Below are 18,384 nucleotides of genomic sequence, written 5' to 3'. Positions count from 1 at the left end.
CAGACACACTGCTTTCATTGGTTTTTGATCATCAGGAAAAATTTTGTTTTTCAACTTATGCCTGCTCAACTGAATTTGTCAATTTTACAAGAAACTCTTGCCACAGCAATTTGCCAAGTCCTCCAAAAGGCAAAAAGAAGCCTTCAAGAAGGAAACTAAACTAGCATTATTCACTTACATTAAAACACAGCTTCAGCTTTAGACAGTTTCCATGGAAAACTACAAACATTTACATGTGATTGCACATGTGATTACTTAAGGAGTTCACTAAGCATTTGCTAGTCTTATCCAAAGTCGACTATATTCGATTCTGCTGAGCTTGAATTGCTCAACATCCTAATGAGTCCAAGAGTCCAAGATATCTCACAGACATGACAGTGTGTGATTGCCAGCGAAAAACTGAAACATCTGCCGGAAATTTTGCAATGAGCTCCAGTTAGAGGAGGGAAATCATCAATGGTAACACCTGCTCAGAGGAGCAGGGATACAGGAGACTGTGCCAGTAAGGTGCTGAAAACTGAACAGAGACAGTTCAAGCCAGAAAGAAAAGAAGAAAGTATTCCCTCTGCAGCAAGTTCATAATGAAGCCCGGTTTTGTTCAGTGCTCTTTAGAAATTTAAATGACACTGAGCAGAGGACTCTGTGCACTTTTAGCCCAATATTGTGGAGACTAGGATAAATTCTGGGACCATTAAGTGCAAAAAGATCGCACTCACTTAGCATTTTTTCAATAAGTAATCCACTCCCCTGAGTGCTTTTGCAGTCACACCCATCATGCTGCCTGCCTGCCATAGGACTGATCCCACTCTGAATCCTCCTTATATGTTTTCCCTCTTTCCCCTTGTCTCCAATAATAGCAAAATGTACTGTGCTTCAATATTCTTTATTGTTCAATACTGCAGTGCATTATCACCACTGTTGTCCTTCCATATGTTCTCATTGTCAGCATTCACTCAAGTGCCAAATAAAACGTTATGAAGACAATGACGGAGCATGCCAAATCTTTCAGACCAGTTTCAGGATATAATATCAGCATAATAGTGGAAGAGGATTTCATATATAAGGAGAAAAGAAAAGCTTCTATGGAGAAGCTTCTTCTCCAATAGGATATAACTTTTATAACCAAACATAATCTGATTTTTAATGATTGTGAAATTATTATATACATACCCTTTCAATAAATATGTGTATTTAATATTATATTAATGTTTCCTTACAAATACATGGTACATTAAACAGGTACATTAAACAGGCGAATTAAAGTAAAAAGCAAATCCATTCAAAAACAACCAGAAATGTCCATCAGTGTTTTCAGTAATGACAATATGAACAACAAAAATAGAAACACTATAAACACAACAATGTTCATATGACTGCTGTGGATTTGAAGGCACTTCCTTGGCAACGCATTGATCCCTCTTCCATTATTTTGGAACCTGAAATTAAAAAAAAAAAAAAAAAACTTGATTAGAGTTAAATAAGAGTAGTTTCTGTATGGTTTAAAGATGCATTGTGGACAAAAATTCTTCTGTCCAGAATTGGCAAAGTCACATCTTGACATCTCTAAATAATGAATCACTTAACATGCCTTCAAAAGCCCCTCGATTGTGACATACATTTGTCAGATTTCTCAGAACAGTAGACAGGATCTTATTATCTGATTCACTTGAGAAACTGAATACCTAGGAATGTGTCAGAATAAAAAAGTAAAAATAGCCACTTGTGTAGAAGAGCTCTTTCGCAGTAATGACTTACCAGCTAGACCTAATTGCGTTCACTGAGAGCACTTTACGCATGTTGGATTTTGGACTAGATGGCAGTGAACGCATCAGACCTCCTGTCATCAAAGATCACCTTAACAAAGGGAAGACTATGACTATGTCCAAAATTACTCCAGTGACGGTAGTCTGAGTTTTTCCTTTGTCTTGTGAATGACTATGTTTAGGTTTGGTGTGGTTAAGGTCAGTGTGAGGAGCGGAGAGAAGTGTTTCTGGCAAGAACAACTGGTCCAATGGAAAAAAAATTTTCCTGTCCCTTTACAGTTTTCTTACTTTGTCCACAGAGGGTGCATTACTTATTATGAAATGTTTTGTTTTAAACCCTTCTGTAGATATTTATAATGTTTATAAAAAGCTGAAGGAATGTTGGTCATGGGAAAAGAATGAAAAAATTAATGCCAGTCAACAAAAAGATGGCATGACATTGTGATTGGTTTTCATCTCTAAAAGACATTCCTAAAGCACATTTCCAGTTCAGATGACAATCACAACTGATGACAATGTCATCATGGGCTCCGAGAAACTGTGATGCCAAATTTTTCACTATTCTCTGAAATCGATTAGTCATAAAAATAATCAACATATTAATCCATAATTCTAATAATCATTAGTGGTCGTCCTAAATAGTTAATAGGATTACATCTGCAAATAGAATAAGACAGCAGTTTACCATCAGCAGTCACCATGCAACTTATTTCTCACAGGCTATTTTTTTTTAAATAACCAAAGGAGGGGGATCAGCAGTAGGTATCTGAGAATACAGTATTGTGCTGAACATGTAATATAGGGACAATAGAGGAACCTATAAGAAATATCACTTGAAAGTTCTTTCTCTGTGATATTCTTGCAGGAAGATGCATGAGGTACCACATGCTTGTTTTTCACATTTGCTCAACAAAATGAATTATACGTTGTAATACACTTTTCTGGCATCATGATTCCAGAAATATTAATTTGTGAAATCTTTTTCTTTCTCTTCTTTCTGTCACTCTCTCGGTCTCAAGCATGTGATGAAACTGATTTGCGTGCAACTTCAGCCAACCAGCACTAACCCCATTAAAGGTCAAATTCAGATTAAATACATAAGAACCTCTTTCTGACAGGACAATGTTTCATTGTGTCCAACACTAAAAAATCCTATATTCCTAAAGAATACACATTTTAGACAGATGTACCACAGAGACATTGCACATCAGACACACATAGGGATAAATCCTACCAGTTGGACCAGAAGCAACAAAGAAATTTCATGCTGAGAGAAAATATTAGAAATGCATACATACACAATTAATGTATGTAATTATGTAGTAAACCATTTTTACTTTGACACATTAGAAGATGTAGACAAGGAATCAGAGTAACTGTACATGTGCTTCAGAGTGAACCCCACCCTAGAAGAGAAAAACACTTTTACTCACAATATTTACGATTGCATGCAGAGTGGACTCATTGCTAATCGTGTTAGCAATCTTGCACATCTTTTGTAATCTGGAAAAAAAAAGACAGTGGGGAAAATGGCCGTTACAAGTTGACAATAAAAGACCCAAAAAGTACCTCTCTCAAGACGTGTTTTCTAAAACCTAGGATTAAATGATAGAAAAACAAAGGTTCAAAGGTTCATATTTTGCTCTGAACTGTAATTGTCCATACTAATGGAAAAGACAGAAGCAGTATTGACGTCAGAGGTGTTGCAACATGCTTAGTCCTGACTGAGCAGTTAAAGTTACAATGTTCCTTCAACATATTCAAGTTCACAGTCAAGCTCAATCAATTTCTGCATCATCCCAGTCTAACAGACAAATGAATCCTCACTGTGACTCAGTTGTTGTCTGTATTTGTCCTCCATGTCTCCCTGTCTAGCTTAAACTAAACTACTTACTGAATTTCACAACCTGGGAATAATAAAAATATTTTAAGGCTGTCTTAGTGCTTACTTGACTGCATCAGAAATAAAGAAGGCAGCACAAAAAAGAGGGGCCTCTGTCCCCAGTTCACTCTGTCCACAGTAGCCTCAAGGCAAGTCTAGCTAAACACTTATCCATCTGTAACCAGTGAGCATTGTCTGCAATTACTCTCCAATGTGTGCTTGACATCATTTTCTTTATTTCCCAAAATGTAAACATCCCAGAGGGAAGGACTGATCCCTCCACTTGCAAACTGAGGGGTTTGGGACCCTCTAAGGGGTGGCAGGGTAAATCTGAGGGATTGAGTGCCGAATAACAAGACTGAAAAAAGGAAATGAACATTTTCGGCTACACATATTTTTCTAATATTTGCTTTTTTTATTATGAAATACTGGATAGATTTACATTTTCATGATTCTAAAACAGTCTCTGAGGGGAACATCACCCTTTGCTTTAACTGCTTGCAAATCACAGAAATATGCAACCAGTTACAAGGCCAAAGAGTCAGAAACAGACATCGTTTTTCTTTGGAGGGTAATATGCCAAAGCAGTTGGGAACCACTGCTCTTTATTTCAACTTGTCAAAGATCTGTATCCATTTAGAAGGGGCAATTATCAGATGTTTTCAGTTTTGCAAAATCCTGCACACAGATAGAATGGACCAGATTCACTTTCACTAGAAATCCTACAGATTTGCTTAAAGAACATAAGTTTGCAATTCAAAATGCTTTTCCATGATTGAAGGGAAACTTAGAGCCAAAAAGTGATTCATGACTATATATGCATGAATAAAGTTTGAGAAAACATGCTTAGTTATGATTCATTAAGGGTTTACCATTGAAAAAGTTTTAGCACTTTAGCACATGTGGTATTACTATATCCTGATTCAAATATTGCTAAATCCTGATTTTTAAGGTCTTTAAAGCATGATACCTGTGATAATAAAGGACATAAAATCAGACATCAATAAAATTATAAATAGAGCAACATAAGAGGAAAAAGGCATACATACATGCTGGTCTTGAGCAATCCCTTGTGTTGTGATAAAGTCTATGAAAGTGTGTTCTGCACTCCGACGAGAACTTGACTGGTCCTGCTTAATAGAAAAGGTCTCATCAGTCAAAATTAAAAAGATTTCAATGGATTCATCATTTCCTCTTTATCCAAGCTGCTACTATAATCACACCGAAAGCTCACAGTCTTGAAAAAGATTTCAAGGGATTCATTATTTCCTCTTTATCCAGTCTGCATGCATAACCACAGCCCACGGTGAGTTTGTGAGCAATCGACTGATGAAAAATGGCAGATTACAAAGTGAAAGTGAACAGAGCACTATTACAGACATGGTTAAGGAGTCAGGGTTCAACTGGACTTAGTGAACAGAAGAATTGAGTCTTCAATTATAATCACCTTTAAGAGTTTCTGCACCAACATTTAAGCTTTGAGATTTTCACACCAATAATGAAGTCTACTCATAGGCCCTGAGACAAATAATCAGCTTAACCCTGCACCGCCTTCAACTTAATTCTGACGGCTTCAGACCATGTGCTGTTTCTCCGCACTACTGCCCTACAGCTAAGCCAGGCAACCCTCTTCTGACCCACAGCAGTGCCAGTGTTTACAAAGCTTTCTACGACTTAAGCAAACTATATGCTGGTTTACAGGAATGAAAATGGTTTTCTCAAAGGAGCAAAACTAAAAATTTCCAGTTCAAAAGGTGCATGGGAAACGTGCCCACTATGTTCTAACAATGTTTTGCAGATAAAACAGTTTTGCAATGCCTGGAAAGGACAGCTGCAAAATAAAATCTAGGCTGAAATTTTGCGCTCACAATGTTGTCTTTGATGGCAGTTTTCTTACCTGTGAAATGCTGAATGAATTTGCCTTTCATGTTTACATCTCTAGGAACAATTTCTGGAAAAGAAAATCACTGTTAGCTAGTTAGTCAGCAGTCATTTGACAACATCTGAGCTCCTGCCAAAAGTTACAAAATGACTGTGATGAATATGACCATCATTGTCAGAGTCAGCTCCTACTATTCATGATTAATAAGCTTGATGATTTTGAGCAACAGAAATACTTTATTGCACTCACTGCATCTTATGGAAGTATAATTTCTAAATACAGCACACTAAATTAACTTTATTTATTATGAATTCTGTTCATCAGTGGTACAGCATATGTAGTTTTTCTATGATGTACCCTCACCTTTACATCATTCTCTATGGCAGAGTTGTCCAAACTGTTCCAAAAAGGGCCGTGTGGCTGCAGGTTTTTGTTCCAACCAAGCAGCAGCACACCAGACTTGACTCATTTAATCAACTGATCTCAGTCTTCAGACAGTTGATTGGTCAAACTGTGTGCTCTTCATTGGTTGGAACAAAAACCTGCAGCCACACGTCCCTTTGTGGAGCAGTTTGGACACCCCTGCTCTATGGAGACCTGGAGTCAGTGGAGGCATTTCATATGGTCTAGATGGGGATCAGGTAACCTGATGGTCTACTCAGTGTCCACGCAGGCAACACATGCAGCTGTCTGACAACACACTGGCCATGCTAACAGGCTAAAGAGATTATTGAATGGAGGGGGGTGGGGGGGCATGTTAATGCTCATCAGAATAAGTCCATGCAAGTAGTTACTGTGCTAACATTACATTAGCCCCCAGCCCCAGGAACATGTAATACTGTAACTGCATAGAACTGCAGGAGGATGAAAGATAAGAATTTAGCCAATTCAAAAGTTATCACAGGAAGTCATTTTTAATACTTTTAAAGTCCAGATATAGAGGAAAGCCAAAACAAACCACCCTATCCACACTACTTGAAAGGATAAACATGCCTATATATTTTACTATTCTAAAAAGAGTTATGGACATGTAAGAGCCAACTGTGCCATCCAGCCAAAACCCAAATGTGAAGAGAGAAAATGGCAGCAAGGATTATAGAACGTCAGCTCATGTGATATCCCTACATAAAGTCTTGCATTCTGTTTCCTGGGCATTAATAAATGCATGTCAATGACAATAAAATGCAAAAATATAACGCAGCTTGTCTAAAGCTTATTTCTTGTGCCATACATATGAACAGACAACACATAACAGATAAAGCCAGCTGTAAAATGAATGTGTTCCCTTATATAATGTCTATATTCTCATAGCTGTCATTTTGATGACCCAGCCATGGTTTTTAAGGAAACACAGGGCCAACTATACAGTGAAAACATCAGTGAGTTCACAGATGTTTTCTTTCCCCTCATTGTGTTCAAAACATCTATCCTTGCGTGACCATGGATCTTTGGTAGTGTCACACGCACCAGTTGCTAATATGCTGCATTTAATATCCTCAAAAGATAAATTCCATCCAGTCAGTGGTCTGAGAAAGTACTTTTCCAATTGCATAAGCTGGGGCCGAGACTTTGAGCTGCACGATGCCTGTGCAACAACTATAAAACATGATCTAATTGATAGTGATGGTAGAGATAATCTCAGATTGCAGTAAATAACACATTATGTTCACTCGGCACTTAATAAATTCCTATTGCACATACCAGTCCTGGACTAGACTCTAAGCTTGCTGTGTCTGTTGCTGCAACAGAAACATTCACTATACATAAAAGGATTTTCTGGATACTTGTGCTTTATTACAGTTTGACTTGGGCAAATCTTCTGTCTTGGATCTCAGATAATTGAAGAGATATGTATCAGAGATTTACTTAAATGGCTTAATTCCAGTCTGGACGTACTGTTTTATTTAAGCCAATAAAGGCAGAGCTACACCAAGCATATTCTCACTTGTCAGGTTGTTTCTTTGCTCCATCTGACATGTCTTGCAGAGATGCTTGCTATTGGAGATGCCTTCTGAGACGTCATAATGTGTTAGTGTGAATGTGGGGTGGTCATCATTCAGGTTTAAGATTCCTCAATGAATCACACTGAATGAGTCTTTCACAAGTTTGGTGTGACGGTGCTCCTCCTACATTAGTACCTGTCCACATCTCTGTCCATCAGTCACTCACAGTGTGAGTGAGGGAGTGATATATTCAAGACATGTGGCGAAGAGGTATCTCTTATAGATAAAAACACCAAGAATGATAAATGTGATGTAACTTCTTTTTCCTACACAGATGAAGCATACCTGCATTACATGTATTATGTAACTAAATTGAGCAAGACAGTTGATGACAGCACGATCTGGATACTGTTCCCTGTCTTTTAAGTTTCAAGTTTACTCTTGCCAAGTACCATTTATGAACAGGCAAAACTAATTTTCTTTTCCATATTTCTTTAATTAACATGCAAATACATATAGTACCATTCAGCTAAAACTAAATAAGGCTCCTAAATAAGATGTACAGCACAGACTAGACCAACGACAGCTGTCTCCCACGGTAAAATGGGGATTATGCTTTCATCATCAGGACCTAAAAATAAATCTTATCAGCTTACCTATGAGTCTACTGTTATCCAGCCTTGGAACATAGAAAGGCTTTTCACGGGAGGAGAACTTCATGTCTTGGGCTGAAGTGAAGAGTCCATTGCTACAGCGCCTGGAGACGGGTTTGTCCCGTTGCTGGCTGTCTCTGATAACCTGTAAGATTAGATCCAACAGGGTCCTTCTTTCGTTCTGCTTGACCTCCTTGCTGTCCATACACTGACCCGAGGTGATGAGCAGTAAGAAGATAGTCAACAGTATGTGCCATTTCCTCTCCACCTGCATGACTTCACTGTCTGAAAACATGTCCAAATAAGTTTTGTTACACAGGAGTTACATGGTTTCTATTGAGCCAAACAATTATGCCATTTGTTTTATTCTAACAACCATAAAGATTTCTACACTTTGCATCATGCTTAACCCCAACAGATGCATCTGCATTGCCTGCCATCCTTCACATCCCAAAAATTACTCAAAATATTCCATGTCCGAGTTAACATACAAAGCCACTAATAGTGAAATGTATTCACCAAAAATAGTCTGGTGGAATCCACTTTACGCAGCAGGCGCATTTCCTCTAGTTTAATACATGGATAAAAGAATTGTAGTTAATCTAACTTTAGACTTACTAGTTTCGGCGTTAAAGATGCTTATGTCCTGGAGAGTGGACAGAGCTGTCTTCAGCAAATTCTTCCAGGCGTTGTCTGCAGTCCCGATTGGAGAGAGAGAGAACAGCCAGCAGATTGTGCTCACCGCAGTCTTTCTTGAAATAATGCGTCCCTATTTATACGAGGAGCCACCTTCTTGAAGGTAATACAATCGATTTCGAGTGGGTGGTAAAGCAATGTTGACATCTTCGGTGCAATTTCTTCCAGTGGCTTTCGCTCACTTTGGCACGCGCCCCTCCTTTACGCACCAAAACATCACTAGTTGTAGTTTTAAAGGACTATTAAACTCCAGATAAAAACGACCCTTTTCCAGTTAGAGAAAAAGTCTAACGTTTAAGAAAGAACACAACTGAAATTTCCATTGAAAAAAAAAAAAACGACAAAGACCGTGGCGCGGCAGCGCGCAAGAAAGTAGTGTTCCAAATGGAGCAACTTGTTGGATGTTGGATGTAGACAAGAGAAGAATCTGTGGGCCTGTAAGTTTCTAGCTGACCTATCAGCGTGTCGATGTTTTTGTTCACCCAAGTCTTGTGACCAACTAAGCGCTGCAGAGAATGCGCCCACAGGAGCAGCCATCCGACTGTTTTCCACCCTTGAACAGAAATCTATAATTGTGATAGAACTTTTAAGAATTGTGGCACTCGAGGTGCAAATGCATCTGAGAGAGGGTCTAAAGAGTTAGTGGATTGTTGGCTCAGTTGTCTGAGGGATAAGTCGCCCCTTTAAAGACACACCGTACTTCCAAAGAAATGTAAATGAGTCTAATTAATGCATCTGTCATATTATAGTGGGAATGTATTCGGCTGCAACTCGCGTTCTGTCGGACGAGATTTGGTTTGGTTCTTGCAGCCATACAACGCATTTGCACTTGCATGCATCCCGTTACACTGTACAGTATAACAGACGAGACCCGCATCTTTACAGACAGGAAGGACGTCACCTGGTGGTGCCTCACTTGTTGCTGAACAGGTGATGTGCTTCAAAGAAGTTGTAGACCTGTTACTAACAAAAGTCTACATTTTCCCGTGCATTAATATTTCATAAACGCATAAGTGTAAAAAGTTTCATTTCCACAGATTAAAAGGTAAACTTTAAAAATAGCCGAGTAACTTCCGGAATGACGGTTACTATGGAGACGGGTCGAGCACTGTGTCAACTTGGGAAAGCCGACCTCATGTTTGACAAACGGTTGCTAACTTCAGTTAAATTTAATACTCTTTAACTTGTTTGATTAATTGGTTGAGAAACACTGGAAACATTTCCTCTCTCTGGAGGCAGAGACATGTCGCAAAGGTAAACCTCCAAGCAACCACAGCCGTCATTGTTGTGTAGTCAGCGGTCACCGTAGTTTAAGGTTAGCTTGTCAATGGTAACTTTAGCTAGTTAGCTCATTTTAACCAAACAACCTCGGCAAAGTTAAAGCAAAGTTGTACTGCCATGCTGTGCGTTAAACGTAAAAAGACTACATGCTATTATGTCTTATATCTTTAAAAGCATTACAGTGATGACATTTGGACGTATAATTTGGAAATGTGAAATCGGTTAAACCTAAGTTAACATCCAACAACAGGAGAGAAAGCAATACCAGTAACTAGAATAAAGAATTTAAATGTCTATTTTTCCATACCTCATTTATGGCGCCAGGGTCGCAGCAGTGACTAACAATATAGCAACAATTATGCCACGCTTGAGACTGTTACTGAATCAGTCTTGGCACTGACTCTCCAGTGATTGAGAAACTCCTGCTGGCTTCTGGTCTGTGCTTCTGGCCTGGCTGCCCTATAAATTCATTGCTTTGTTACTCTAAAAGGATAGCGTAACAGTTTTCCAAGTCTGTCTTAAAGCAATATTCATGTCTCCATAATACTGAAACAGATTTCTTTTGCTGTAACTCTCCTCCGGTTTGTACTGGCCATTAAGACGTTTGTGATTAATGTGCTGTCAGTGTGAGTGAAGGGGGGACAAAAACCACAATTCTACGTCTCTGCAAAAGTGTATTGCAAAGTGTATCTTAAGTTTATATGAGGCATTAGCGGTCTGAAGTAGACAAATCAAGTGGATATCTTACAGTCTTTAAAGTACCTAAATCCCTCTTTTTAATATTCTCAATTGCAGCTCAGCAAGGGAACACTGTGGAAACACAAAGAGATAATCTTACTCTAGAAAAACTTTGGAGGATATTCACTTGATTTGATAAACACAGACTGCTGAAGCCTTTTAAGACAGACTTGAAAAATGAACCTGTCCTTTGAGACTTTTTATTAAGCAATTTTACAAACAACTAAAAAGACAAAAAGATTGTTTCCACTTTTCCAGGACATACAATGAGCTGTGGGCAGATGCCCAGTTAGAGTTGAGCCGCCTGCTAACGGAGGAGCTGCCTCCTGAGCCCCCTCGTCCAGAAAAGGACAGGGTAGTGTTCGTCCAGCGTCTGGCCATGCTTTATGTGAGCTACATCCAGATCTTCAGACAGCTGGAGGAGGTCTATGACCAGGTGGTCCACCCTCAGAAGACACGTGTTATTCGGTCGATTCTTGATGGTGTGATTGGAAGGGTGTTAGAGCTGAAGAATGAAATGGTGGAAAAAGAGTTTTCAGAGTACCACTATATGGATGATGTCCTTCATGACTTAAAGCTCAGACCTGTGAGTTTCACTGCAAGTTACACTGACTTATCCACTCAGACATTGGTTTTATCTGGAAGGTATCTTCAAAACTCAGCTTTTTTCTTTGTTGTCACTTTAGGCAGACCTTGAGATCCCCATCCCTCGTTATTTCATCACTGAACGCAACAAAGAAGTCCAAGAACGAAGGACAATGCTGACAGATATCCTAAAAATGGTGGAGGTTACTGAAAGCCCAGAAGTGAGTTGCAAGGGTCTCATTTTAGTTAAAGTCTGTATGTGTAGGACTTGGTCATTTTATTTTGTTAAACACAAAAAATGATCACATTAGGAAAATCAAAATGAATTTGTCTCCTTTTTATTGTGTTTACAGCCCTTAATTGTCAAGGACATGAGTCAAGAGGTGGCCATTAAGATCATTCAAGTGGTAGAAAGGGCCCGTCAAGGACGCCTAAGGGCAAAGTTGAATGAAGAGAGCAGAAATATGAACAGGATGTACAGGACCAAGGACACTGGAGCGCCTGGCATTGAGTTGGCTGCAGTCTGCATTCAGAAGGTCCTCTGTTATCAGCATCATAGTGTGTTACATTTTCTCAGATTTTCATCTTTATCTCATCTTTTATGCTGAAAGATGTGGTCGAATATGATTTGTAGGTGTGGAGGGGCTACATACAGAGAAAAAGGGCAAAGATTGCTCGGGATGAAGAAATGATTTTTTTGGGAATGGTAAGTAAAGTGGGTCAGCAATTTTACTAATTGTCTTAAACTGTAAAAAAAAAAAGTTTAAAGCATCACATAAAGCATATAGTGTATGTATATACTTCCATCCTTCTTTGTCTTACTTGAGATTAAATAAGACAGACTTAACAATATTTTTTAAAACTTTATTTCTGTTAAAAAGGAGAGACTGTGGAGCTTTATTGCCATATTTCCTTGTTTAATTTCAGAATGAAGCAATACTTGACTTTCCTTTCTAAGACAAACTTTTAACATTTGGTCACTTCCATCTTAGGTCATGGATCCAAAATACCAAGTGCCATGTCCTGCAGAAATCACAGCCCGGGCCACTGAAGCTTCCACACGGATTAAACAGGAGGAGTATGAGGAAGACTACCAAAAGTCAATACTAAGCATCACAAAACAACTACGAGATGTGGAGGGTCATGACATGAGCAAGGCAATGAAAGAGAAAATCCGTCAGTGGTTCATCGAATGCCGGTAATGTGGCACTCAGGATATGATATGATTTTTGCTATACGAGCAGAATATTTACACATTTAGTGACATTAATCAAATAGCTGTGCTGTCACTTTACCTCCTCTGTGTTTTTTTTTAAACAGTGATGCTACTGGATCATTTCCAGATTACCCTGATGAAGAGGATGGAGGCTCAGCTCTCATTTTTGCAGAAAAGAATCCTCAGCAGGTAAAATGCTCTCTCAGTCAAAGGCATGGTTTATTGCTTAATTTTTTAGTAGCTAGCAGAAGGACAATACTCTTTGATGTGCTTTTATTTTTTCAGTTAATGGAAGAAATTGCTGCAAAGGAAGAGGAGGATTCAAACAGTAAGCCAAAAGGGAAGGAGGAAAAAAAGGAAAAGGGGAAGAAGGACAAGGGGAAAGATGAAGAACAAGTAAGGGCTCACAGTTGTATTAAATTATTTTTATTATCTTTTATTCAGTTAATATAACACTGAGTAAAGAGTAAAATCTAGAGTTATCAGCCTTTATTAAAATGAGTAAAAATGTAGAATAAAAATATAAATAAGGGGCATTTCATTTATTCAGCCCTATGTTTGTTGGCTGTTTTACTGCTTTTTATTGCTTTGCATAACTTTATTTTGAATCACAGGAAGAGGAGGCGGGGTTGAAGATGCTACCTTCAGCTTTTCTGTCAGACTTGGATTTGGAAAACAAAACGTTTGTAGGTATGTTTAATTTAAAAAAAGGTGAAGATGTCCTGTGGTTCACACCAGTCTGCTTTTAACATGCAAAAAAGTAATGAGAATGCAACACACCAGAAAGGTTTTTTGTATTTTCTAACCAGTTGCCACCTTTCAGTGTTTATTGTCATAATCCTTACTCATCCATGATAAAGCCTGAAGTGAATGTTTGTCATCCTCAGATTTTTGGAAGACCCGCAATGAGTCCAGAAACTTCAGCCAGAGGCACGAGGTGGAGCTTATCAAGGAAGAAAAGAGGAAAGTCATTGAGGCAGAGATACGAGTACAGGTGCTGCTGACTACAGAATACAAGGCACAAAGCCAGTACTGTCATTTTTACAAGCTGATAAAACTGCATGGGGGTGTTTTCAAGTTGGAGTTAACAGTTTTGTGTTTGGCCAATTCAATGTCCCAGTCACAGGTGTTTAAAAGTGAAAACAGCACCACCTGTTGTTGCACTCAGTAGTCTGTTCTGCTTGTATCAGGTAGATGAGCAGATGAGACAAGAGTTGGCTGAATGGAAGCTAGCTGTGGATAAAGACAAGGGTGGTAAAACCAAAGGAAATGCCAAGGTATTAAAGTGAAAGATGGCGGTCACAGTTTACATTGATTTCCTTGAACTGTTTCCTGATAATACTTTTTTTTTACTCCACAGAAAAAGAAAGGATCAAAGAGCGGAAAGAAGAAGAAAAAGGAGAAAGATCTGACAGCTGAAAGGTGAAGTCACACAGATCCAATACTTAATGAACAATTCATGATATATATGATTTTCAGTACAGAATTGAGTTGTATGAAGTTTTTAAATTGGTTAGTGCAAATCCTGGAGAAAATTATTACATCGTTTATTCACATCTACTAGGACTCTTGAGTCTCTGTGTCAGGAGCTGGTGGAACAGGGCTTGTTGAAAAAGGCGAACAATGTTAGGCTGCAGGATTACTTGGGTAAGACTTTGTTGTATATTATTTGTTTAGACTGGTGTGCCATCTTTCAGAGCTCTTTTTGTGATTATAACTGTCTGTGGACTTTTAATTTGATTTCAATCAATGTGTTGTTACAATATAGAACAATTGGGCACCTTATATCAGTCTGGAAATTATGTAGTAGTGTGCTGCCCTCTTCTGGTTTGTGATTGCCATAACACTGTGATCACAATGAACAATTTCTAATGAGTACAGTAATCAGAATGCAGATTTTGAGGTTATTACTTGCAGTTTACCCAGTGATGAACCATGCAGATTAATAACTACTGGTGTAATAGTTGTTCCCTCCTATTCCTAGGCGACTATAGCTACCTCGGGACAACACTGAGGCAAAATGACATTGAGCCCATGCCATCACTGTCAGATGTGCGACAAGTCTTATCTCTATATTCAATTTTACCATTAGGTATGAAAGTTATTCTCTTCATATTTAAAACTAATAAAACTGAAAAAACGTTTGAGGTTTGGATTTAAGATGTGTGTTGTCTGCAGGATCTCAGGTGGTACATGAGAAAGCTCCCCTGATAAAGGCCATCCTGCTGGCAGGGCCTTCAGGTGTAGGTAAGAAGATGTTAGTCCATGCAATCTGCCATGAGACAGGTGCCAACTTGTTCGATCTGTCTCCTCTGAACACGGCGGGAAAGTATCCAGGCAAGAGTGGCCTCGCAATGATGCTTCACATTGTCTTTAAGGTAAGACACCCCAGTATTCAGAAGAACACAGTGCCATTGCCATTCAAGCAAGTTTATAATCATAGCGATTATTTTAAAGTTCTTTGAATAACTGCTATCAAAGCATATCTGAGTCATTTTTTTCTTTGAAGTCATAATCTTCCCCTGCAAAGTTCAGGCTTAAGCCTTATCCGACCAATATGTGAAACGCTTAACCTCATATGACTAAATATGTCAAATGCCTCAAAAATGCAAACACTGAATATCCTCCCACCGTGATATCTGGCATGTCGTGCAGTATGTTGTCATGACCCTCACCGCTGTTTAAGTTTAATATATCGTTGTGATCTTAGCATAACATTGGAAATTTTATGGAAATGTCTTGCAGGTATTTACACTTTGACTCATCCAAAGAGTAAAGAAGCTCTTCTTTGTAATTATCTTCACACAGGTTGCGAGACTGCTGCAGCCTTCAGTAATATGGATTGAAGATGCAGAGAAAATGTTCTACAAGAAAGTTCCCAAGGAAGAAAAGGAGGTACTCCTGAGCAAGATGAGTGCTGGGTGGCATCATCATGTTGTAGCAATGTTTCAGTGATTTAGTCACATGGTGATTTTAACTGTTTTTTGTGTGTAAACAGTTAGACCCGAAGCGGTTGAAGAAAGATTTGCCCAAGTCGCTTAAGTTGATCAAAGGCGAAGATCGTGTTCTGATAGTAGGAACAACTAAAGACCCTCAAAGTGCTGATATTAAGTCACTGTGTAAAATGTACAACAAAATCATCCTCATCCCAAGACCTGACTACGGCTCAAGATACAGTAAGAAAAGACACAATATGAAAGAGATTTTAGTTTTGAAAGCAATGCTTATTCTTACTGACCAGTACAGAAAATGACCTTTTTGAATGTTTGCCTTCAGTCTTGTGGAAGCAACTGATCAAAAAGCAGGGAGGTGAAATAACAAATGCCCTGGATCTCAGCTCTCTTGCGAAGATTTCTGATGGCTACACTCCAGGTCACATGGTCCAAGTGATCCAGAGCGTTGTCACCAAGCGCCGCATCCTACAGCAGGCAAACAGACCCCTGACTGCTGCCGAGTTTGTCTCCCCTTTAGCCAAGATCGACCCTGTGTTTCAGGAAGAGGAAGAGGCTCTCAAAGTACAGTGCATATACCAAATTTAATTTTTCATTACATTTTCATGACTTTGATTGTTTTATTGTCAATTTATTTTAATGTAACCATACAGTATGCTTTTTTATATTTCTTCCTTCCTTCTCCAGAACTGGTATGCAAAGACCCCTCTGGGAAAGAAGAGGATTAAGGCCGCCACAGGAAAGGAAGAAGAAGTAGTCCCGGTTAAAGGCAAAGGTGCAAAGAAAAAAGGGAAAAAATAAGTTTGTCATGTATCTGAGTTTGCCTCTGATGAGGTCAGTACTGTCCCACTTACTCCTTAGGAAATAAATAAAAAATGGAATAAAAAGTAAATTTTCCTACCACAGAGAGAGTGGGATTTTACTTATTTGAGGATGCAGTGAAATTCCTGCTTGTGTTGCGATGGTTGATAATACGATATATATTTTATAAAAGTTTTTTCAGCACCTACTAAAACTTAGTTGAAGGAGACAGAATATCACAGCTCACGTTCTACAATATGACTTTGTGCAGTTCATAAGAAAAGGTGCTAATGCCTGTCTTGTGACCAAATTAAGTTCCTCAAATAAGAACATAAATAGCTATTCTATTTGTGTTCTTATCACTAATTGAATCTCAAACTTGTGTGTTATTTTCACAGTATGCTTCATGTGATTCTTTAAACTTTGTCATACCCCCTTCCTGCATGTGATTATATGTATGTTTGGAATGGATCTATTGGATGACTGATCCTTTATGAAATGTTTACCTCAATAGCATATCCCATCATAGGTCCCCATATGCCACCAACCAAACTACATACTCTAATATCAGTATGGTCTAAAATACATTCAGTGCCCTGCCTGTAGTGGAGAGACTCCTATGGCTATAGTTGTCAGACCCAAAGCCATGCTGTAATTAGACATTCCAAGATTGTCTGTTTTATTAGCTTCAGTCAAGGGCATCTAATGTTTTTACTGTATGGCTACAGCTGCCTGGTTGGTAACACGTCATCATCACGTCTTACACCTGGATGATTATTTTTTTTGGCTCACCTAGTCTGTGCTCATTATTGGATGACTACTATAAAGTACATGTTTGTGATATACAGACATACAGTATGTGTTGAGCATTCCTATATGCCTTTATTATGACCGCTGTCAGGTGTAGAGAGTCTGGACCAGAGGAAATGTGACACACGGGAGGGGGAGGGTTTCCAAACACGGATCCAGAGGCTTAGGTGGAGTGTTCAGCTGTTTTGTCGAGTTCTAAATTCACTCAACACATCCTCACATTGCCTCAGTTCCTTTAACATTACTCTATTTTTAGCCTATGGTCACCATCAATACGATGCTGCACATGTGAAGGCCCACATTTCAAGATGTCAAGTTGATCTGCTGGCTGTCTTCAGTGTTGCAGCACATGATTTGGGGCCTTCTTCGTTCTTCAAGGAAACAAAACATCCTGTTTAGAAATCACCATCAAAAAGTCTTTATGTGACTGTTAATTCCATCCCACTCAAATGTCAAAGAAAATTGTAATGAATGGGCTTCTGAAGAGTTGAAAAGTGAGACTGGTTGGCTTCTGTGGGCCACCATTCCCCACTCTGTGACGACAAGTTGTTTTTTGTGCCCCAGCAGGACTGTGCAGAGATTATCCTGTCGCTAGAGTTTCACTGGACTTAGAAGTGCTCAGTGGCACATGGAGCTGTCCATCAAACTAAGATGAACACAATGCTGGACAGTGCTGGCTTTGTTCTGTCTGGATGGGGGAACCCCACAAACTGAAACACTGTATAAATTGTCGAAAGTTGTGATGCTAACTGAACACCTCAGCTCAACATATCTTGGAGAAGGAGGAGCTAGAAGTTCTGTAGGTAGCATTTGCAGTGCATGGCTTCTGTGTTTTTCTGAACAGTTTTGTGTTTTCCAGTGTGACATCCTTTGAACTCCTGTTATAGAGGGCTTGGTTGTATGAAGTAGTCAACCAGTCATATTTAAGGACAGGTCCAGTGTGTAAGGGCTTTCATGTGTGCACTAGTGATGACCTGGTGAAATCGGAGCTTAGTATGGCTTAATCTTTTATGACCTTTCAACTCTGTCCTTGGTGGAAACTCCCTGTGGAGATCCATGGACCTTGATCTCTCTAACCTGAGGTTTAGGACACTGACAGATATGGGTCAGTAATGCAAAGAGCATGTGATTAAACTGCATCAGTTATATACTGTGTAGAATGCTCTACTTCTGTCCTGGAACA

General features: G+C 39.0%; 2 protein-coding genes across 3 annotated transcripts; one reads left to right on the top strand and one right to left on the bottom strand.

Moving 5' to 3' along the window:
- Positions 1–867: 867 nt before the first annotated feature.
- alkal1 (ALK and LTK ligand 1) lies at positions 868–9,112 on the bottom strand. 2 transcript variants are annotated; one of them, XM_041040697.1, is made up of 6 exons: positions 8,742–9,112; positions 8,127–8,408; positions 5,543–5,596; positions 4,695–4,778; positions 3,197–3,266; positions 868–1,436 (listed from the first exon to the last, which is right to left on the bottom strand). In XM_041040697.1, the coding sequence occupies exons 2-5, from the start codon at positions 8,395–8,397 to the stop codon at positions 3,202–3,204; spliced, it is 474 nt and encodes a 157-aa protein (XP_040896631.1). In that variant the 5' UTR covers positions 8,398–8,408; positions 8,742–9,112; the 3' UTR covers positions 868–1,436; positions 3,197–3,201. The 2 variants fall into 2 exon arrangements, with proteins under 2 accessions (XP_040896631.1, XP_040896632.1); XM_041040698.1 differs by having other exon boundaries at positions 4,695–4,775; positions 8,742–9,109.
- Positions 9,113–10,062: 950 nt separating this feature from the next.
- Positions 10,063–16,391, top strand: zgc:153738 (uncharacterized protein LOC558115 homolog). Its single transcript, XM_041040638.1, has 19 exons — positions 10,063–10,073; positions 11,097–11,424; positions 11,525–11,644; positions 11,777–11,959; positions 12,058–12,129; positions 12,416–12,621; positions 12,744–12,828; positions 12,925–13,035; positions 13,254–13,329; positions 13,527–13,633; positions 13,830–13,916; positions 14,000–14,061; positions 14,204–14,286; positions 14,624–14,731; positions 14,818–15,017; positions 15,448–15,534; positions 15,638–15,815; positions 15,916–16,154; positions 16,278–16,391. Exons 1-19 carry the CDS (start codon positions 10,063–10,065, stop codon positions 16,389–16,391), a joined length of 2,457 nt encoding a protein of 818 aa, XP_040896572.1.
- The last annotated feature ends 1,993 nt before the right edge of the window (positions 16,392–18,384 follow it).

The sequence above is a fragment of the Toxotes jaculatrix genome, chromosome 6, assembly GCF_017976425.1.
Source record: "Toxotes jaculatrix isolate fToxJac2 chromosome 6, fToxJac2.pri, whole genome shotgun sequence".
NCBI lineage: Eukaryota > Metazoa > Chordata > Actinopteri > Toxotidae > Toxotes > Toxotes jaculatrix.
This window is presented reverse-complemented; position numbering and strand designations above follow the sequence as displayed.

Bases quoted from the DNA above. Each gene is read 5' to 3' on its own strand.
- alkal1 (XM_041040697.1), bottom strand. From the start codon at position 8,397: ATGCAGGTGGAGAGGAAATGGCACATACTGTTGACTATCTTCTTACTG. The intron at 5,597-8,126 runs GTAAGCTGATAA...TTTCTTTTCCAG, and splicing joins GGATAACAGTAGACTCATAG to AAATTGTTCCTAGAGATGTA. The intron at 4,779-5,542 runs GTAAGAAAACTG...TTTTCTATTAAG, and splicing joins ATTCATTCAGCATTTCACAG to CAGGACCAGTCAAGTTCTCG.
- zgc:153738 (XM_041040638.1), top strand. The intron at 12,130-12,415 runs GTAAGTAAAGTG...CTTCCATCTTAG, and splicing joins AAATGATTTTTTTGGGAATG to GTCATGGATCCAAAATACCA. The intron at 12,622-12,743 runs GTAATGTGGCAC...TTTTTTAAACAG, and splicing joins CAGTGGTTCATCGAATGCCG to TGATGCTACTGGATCATTTC.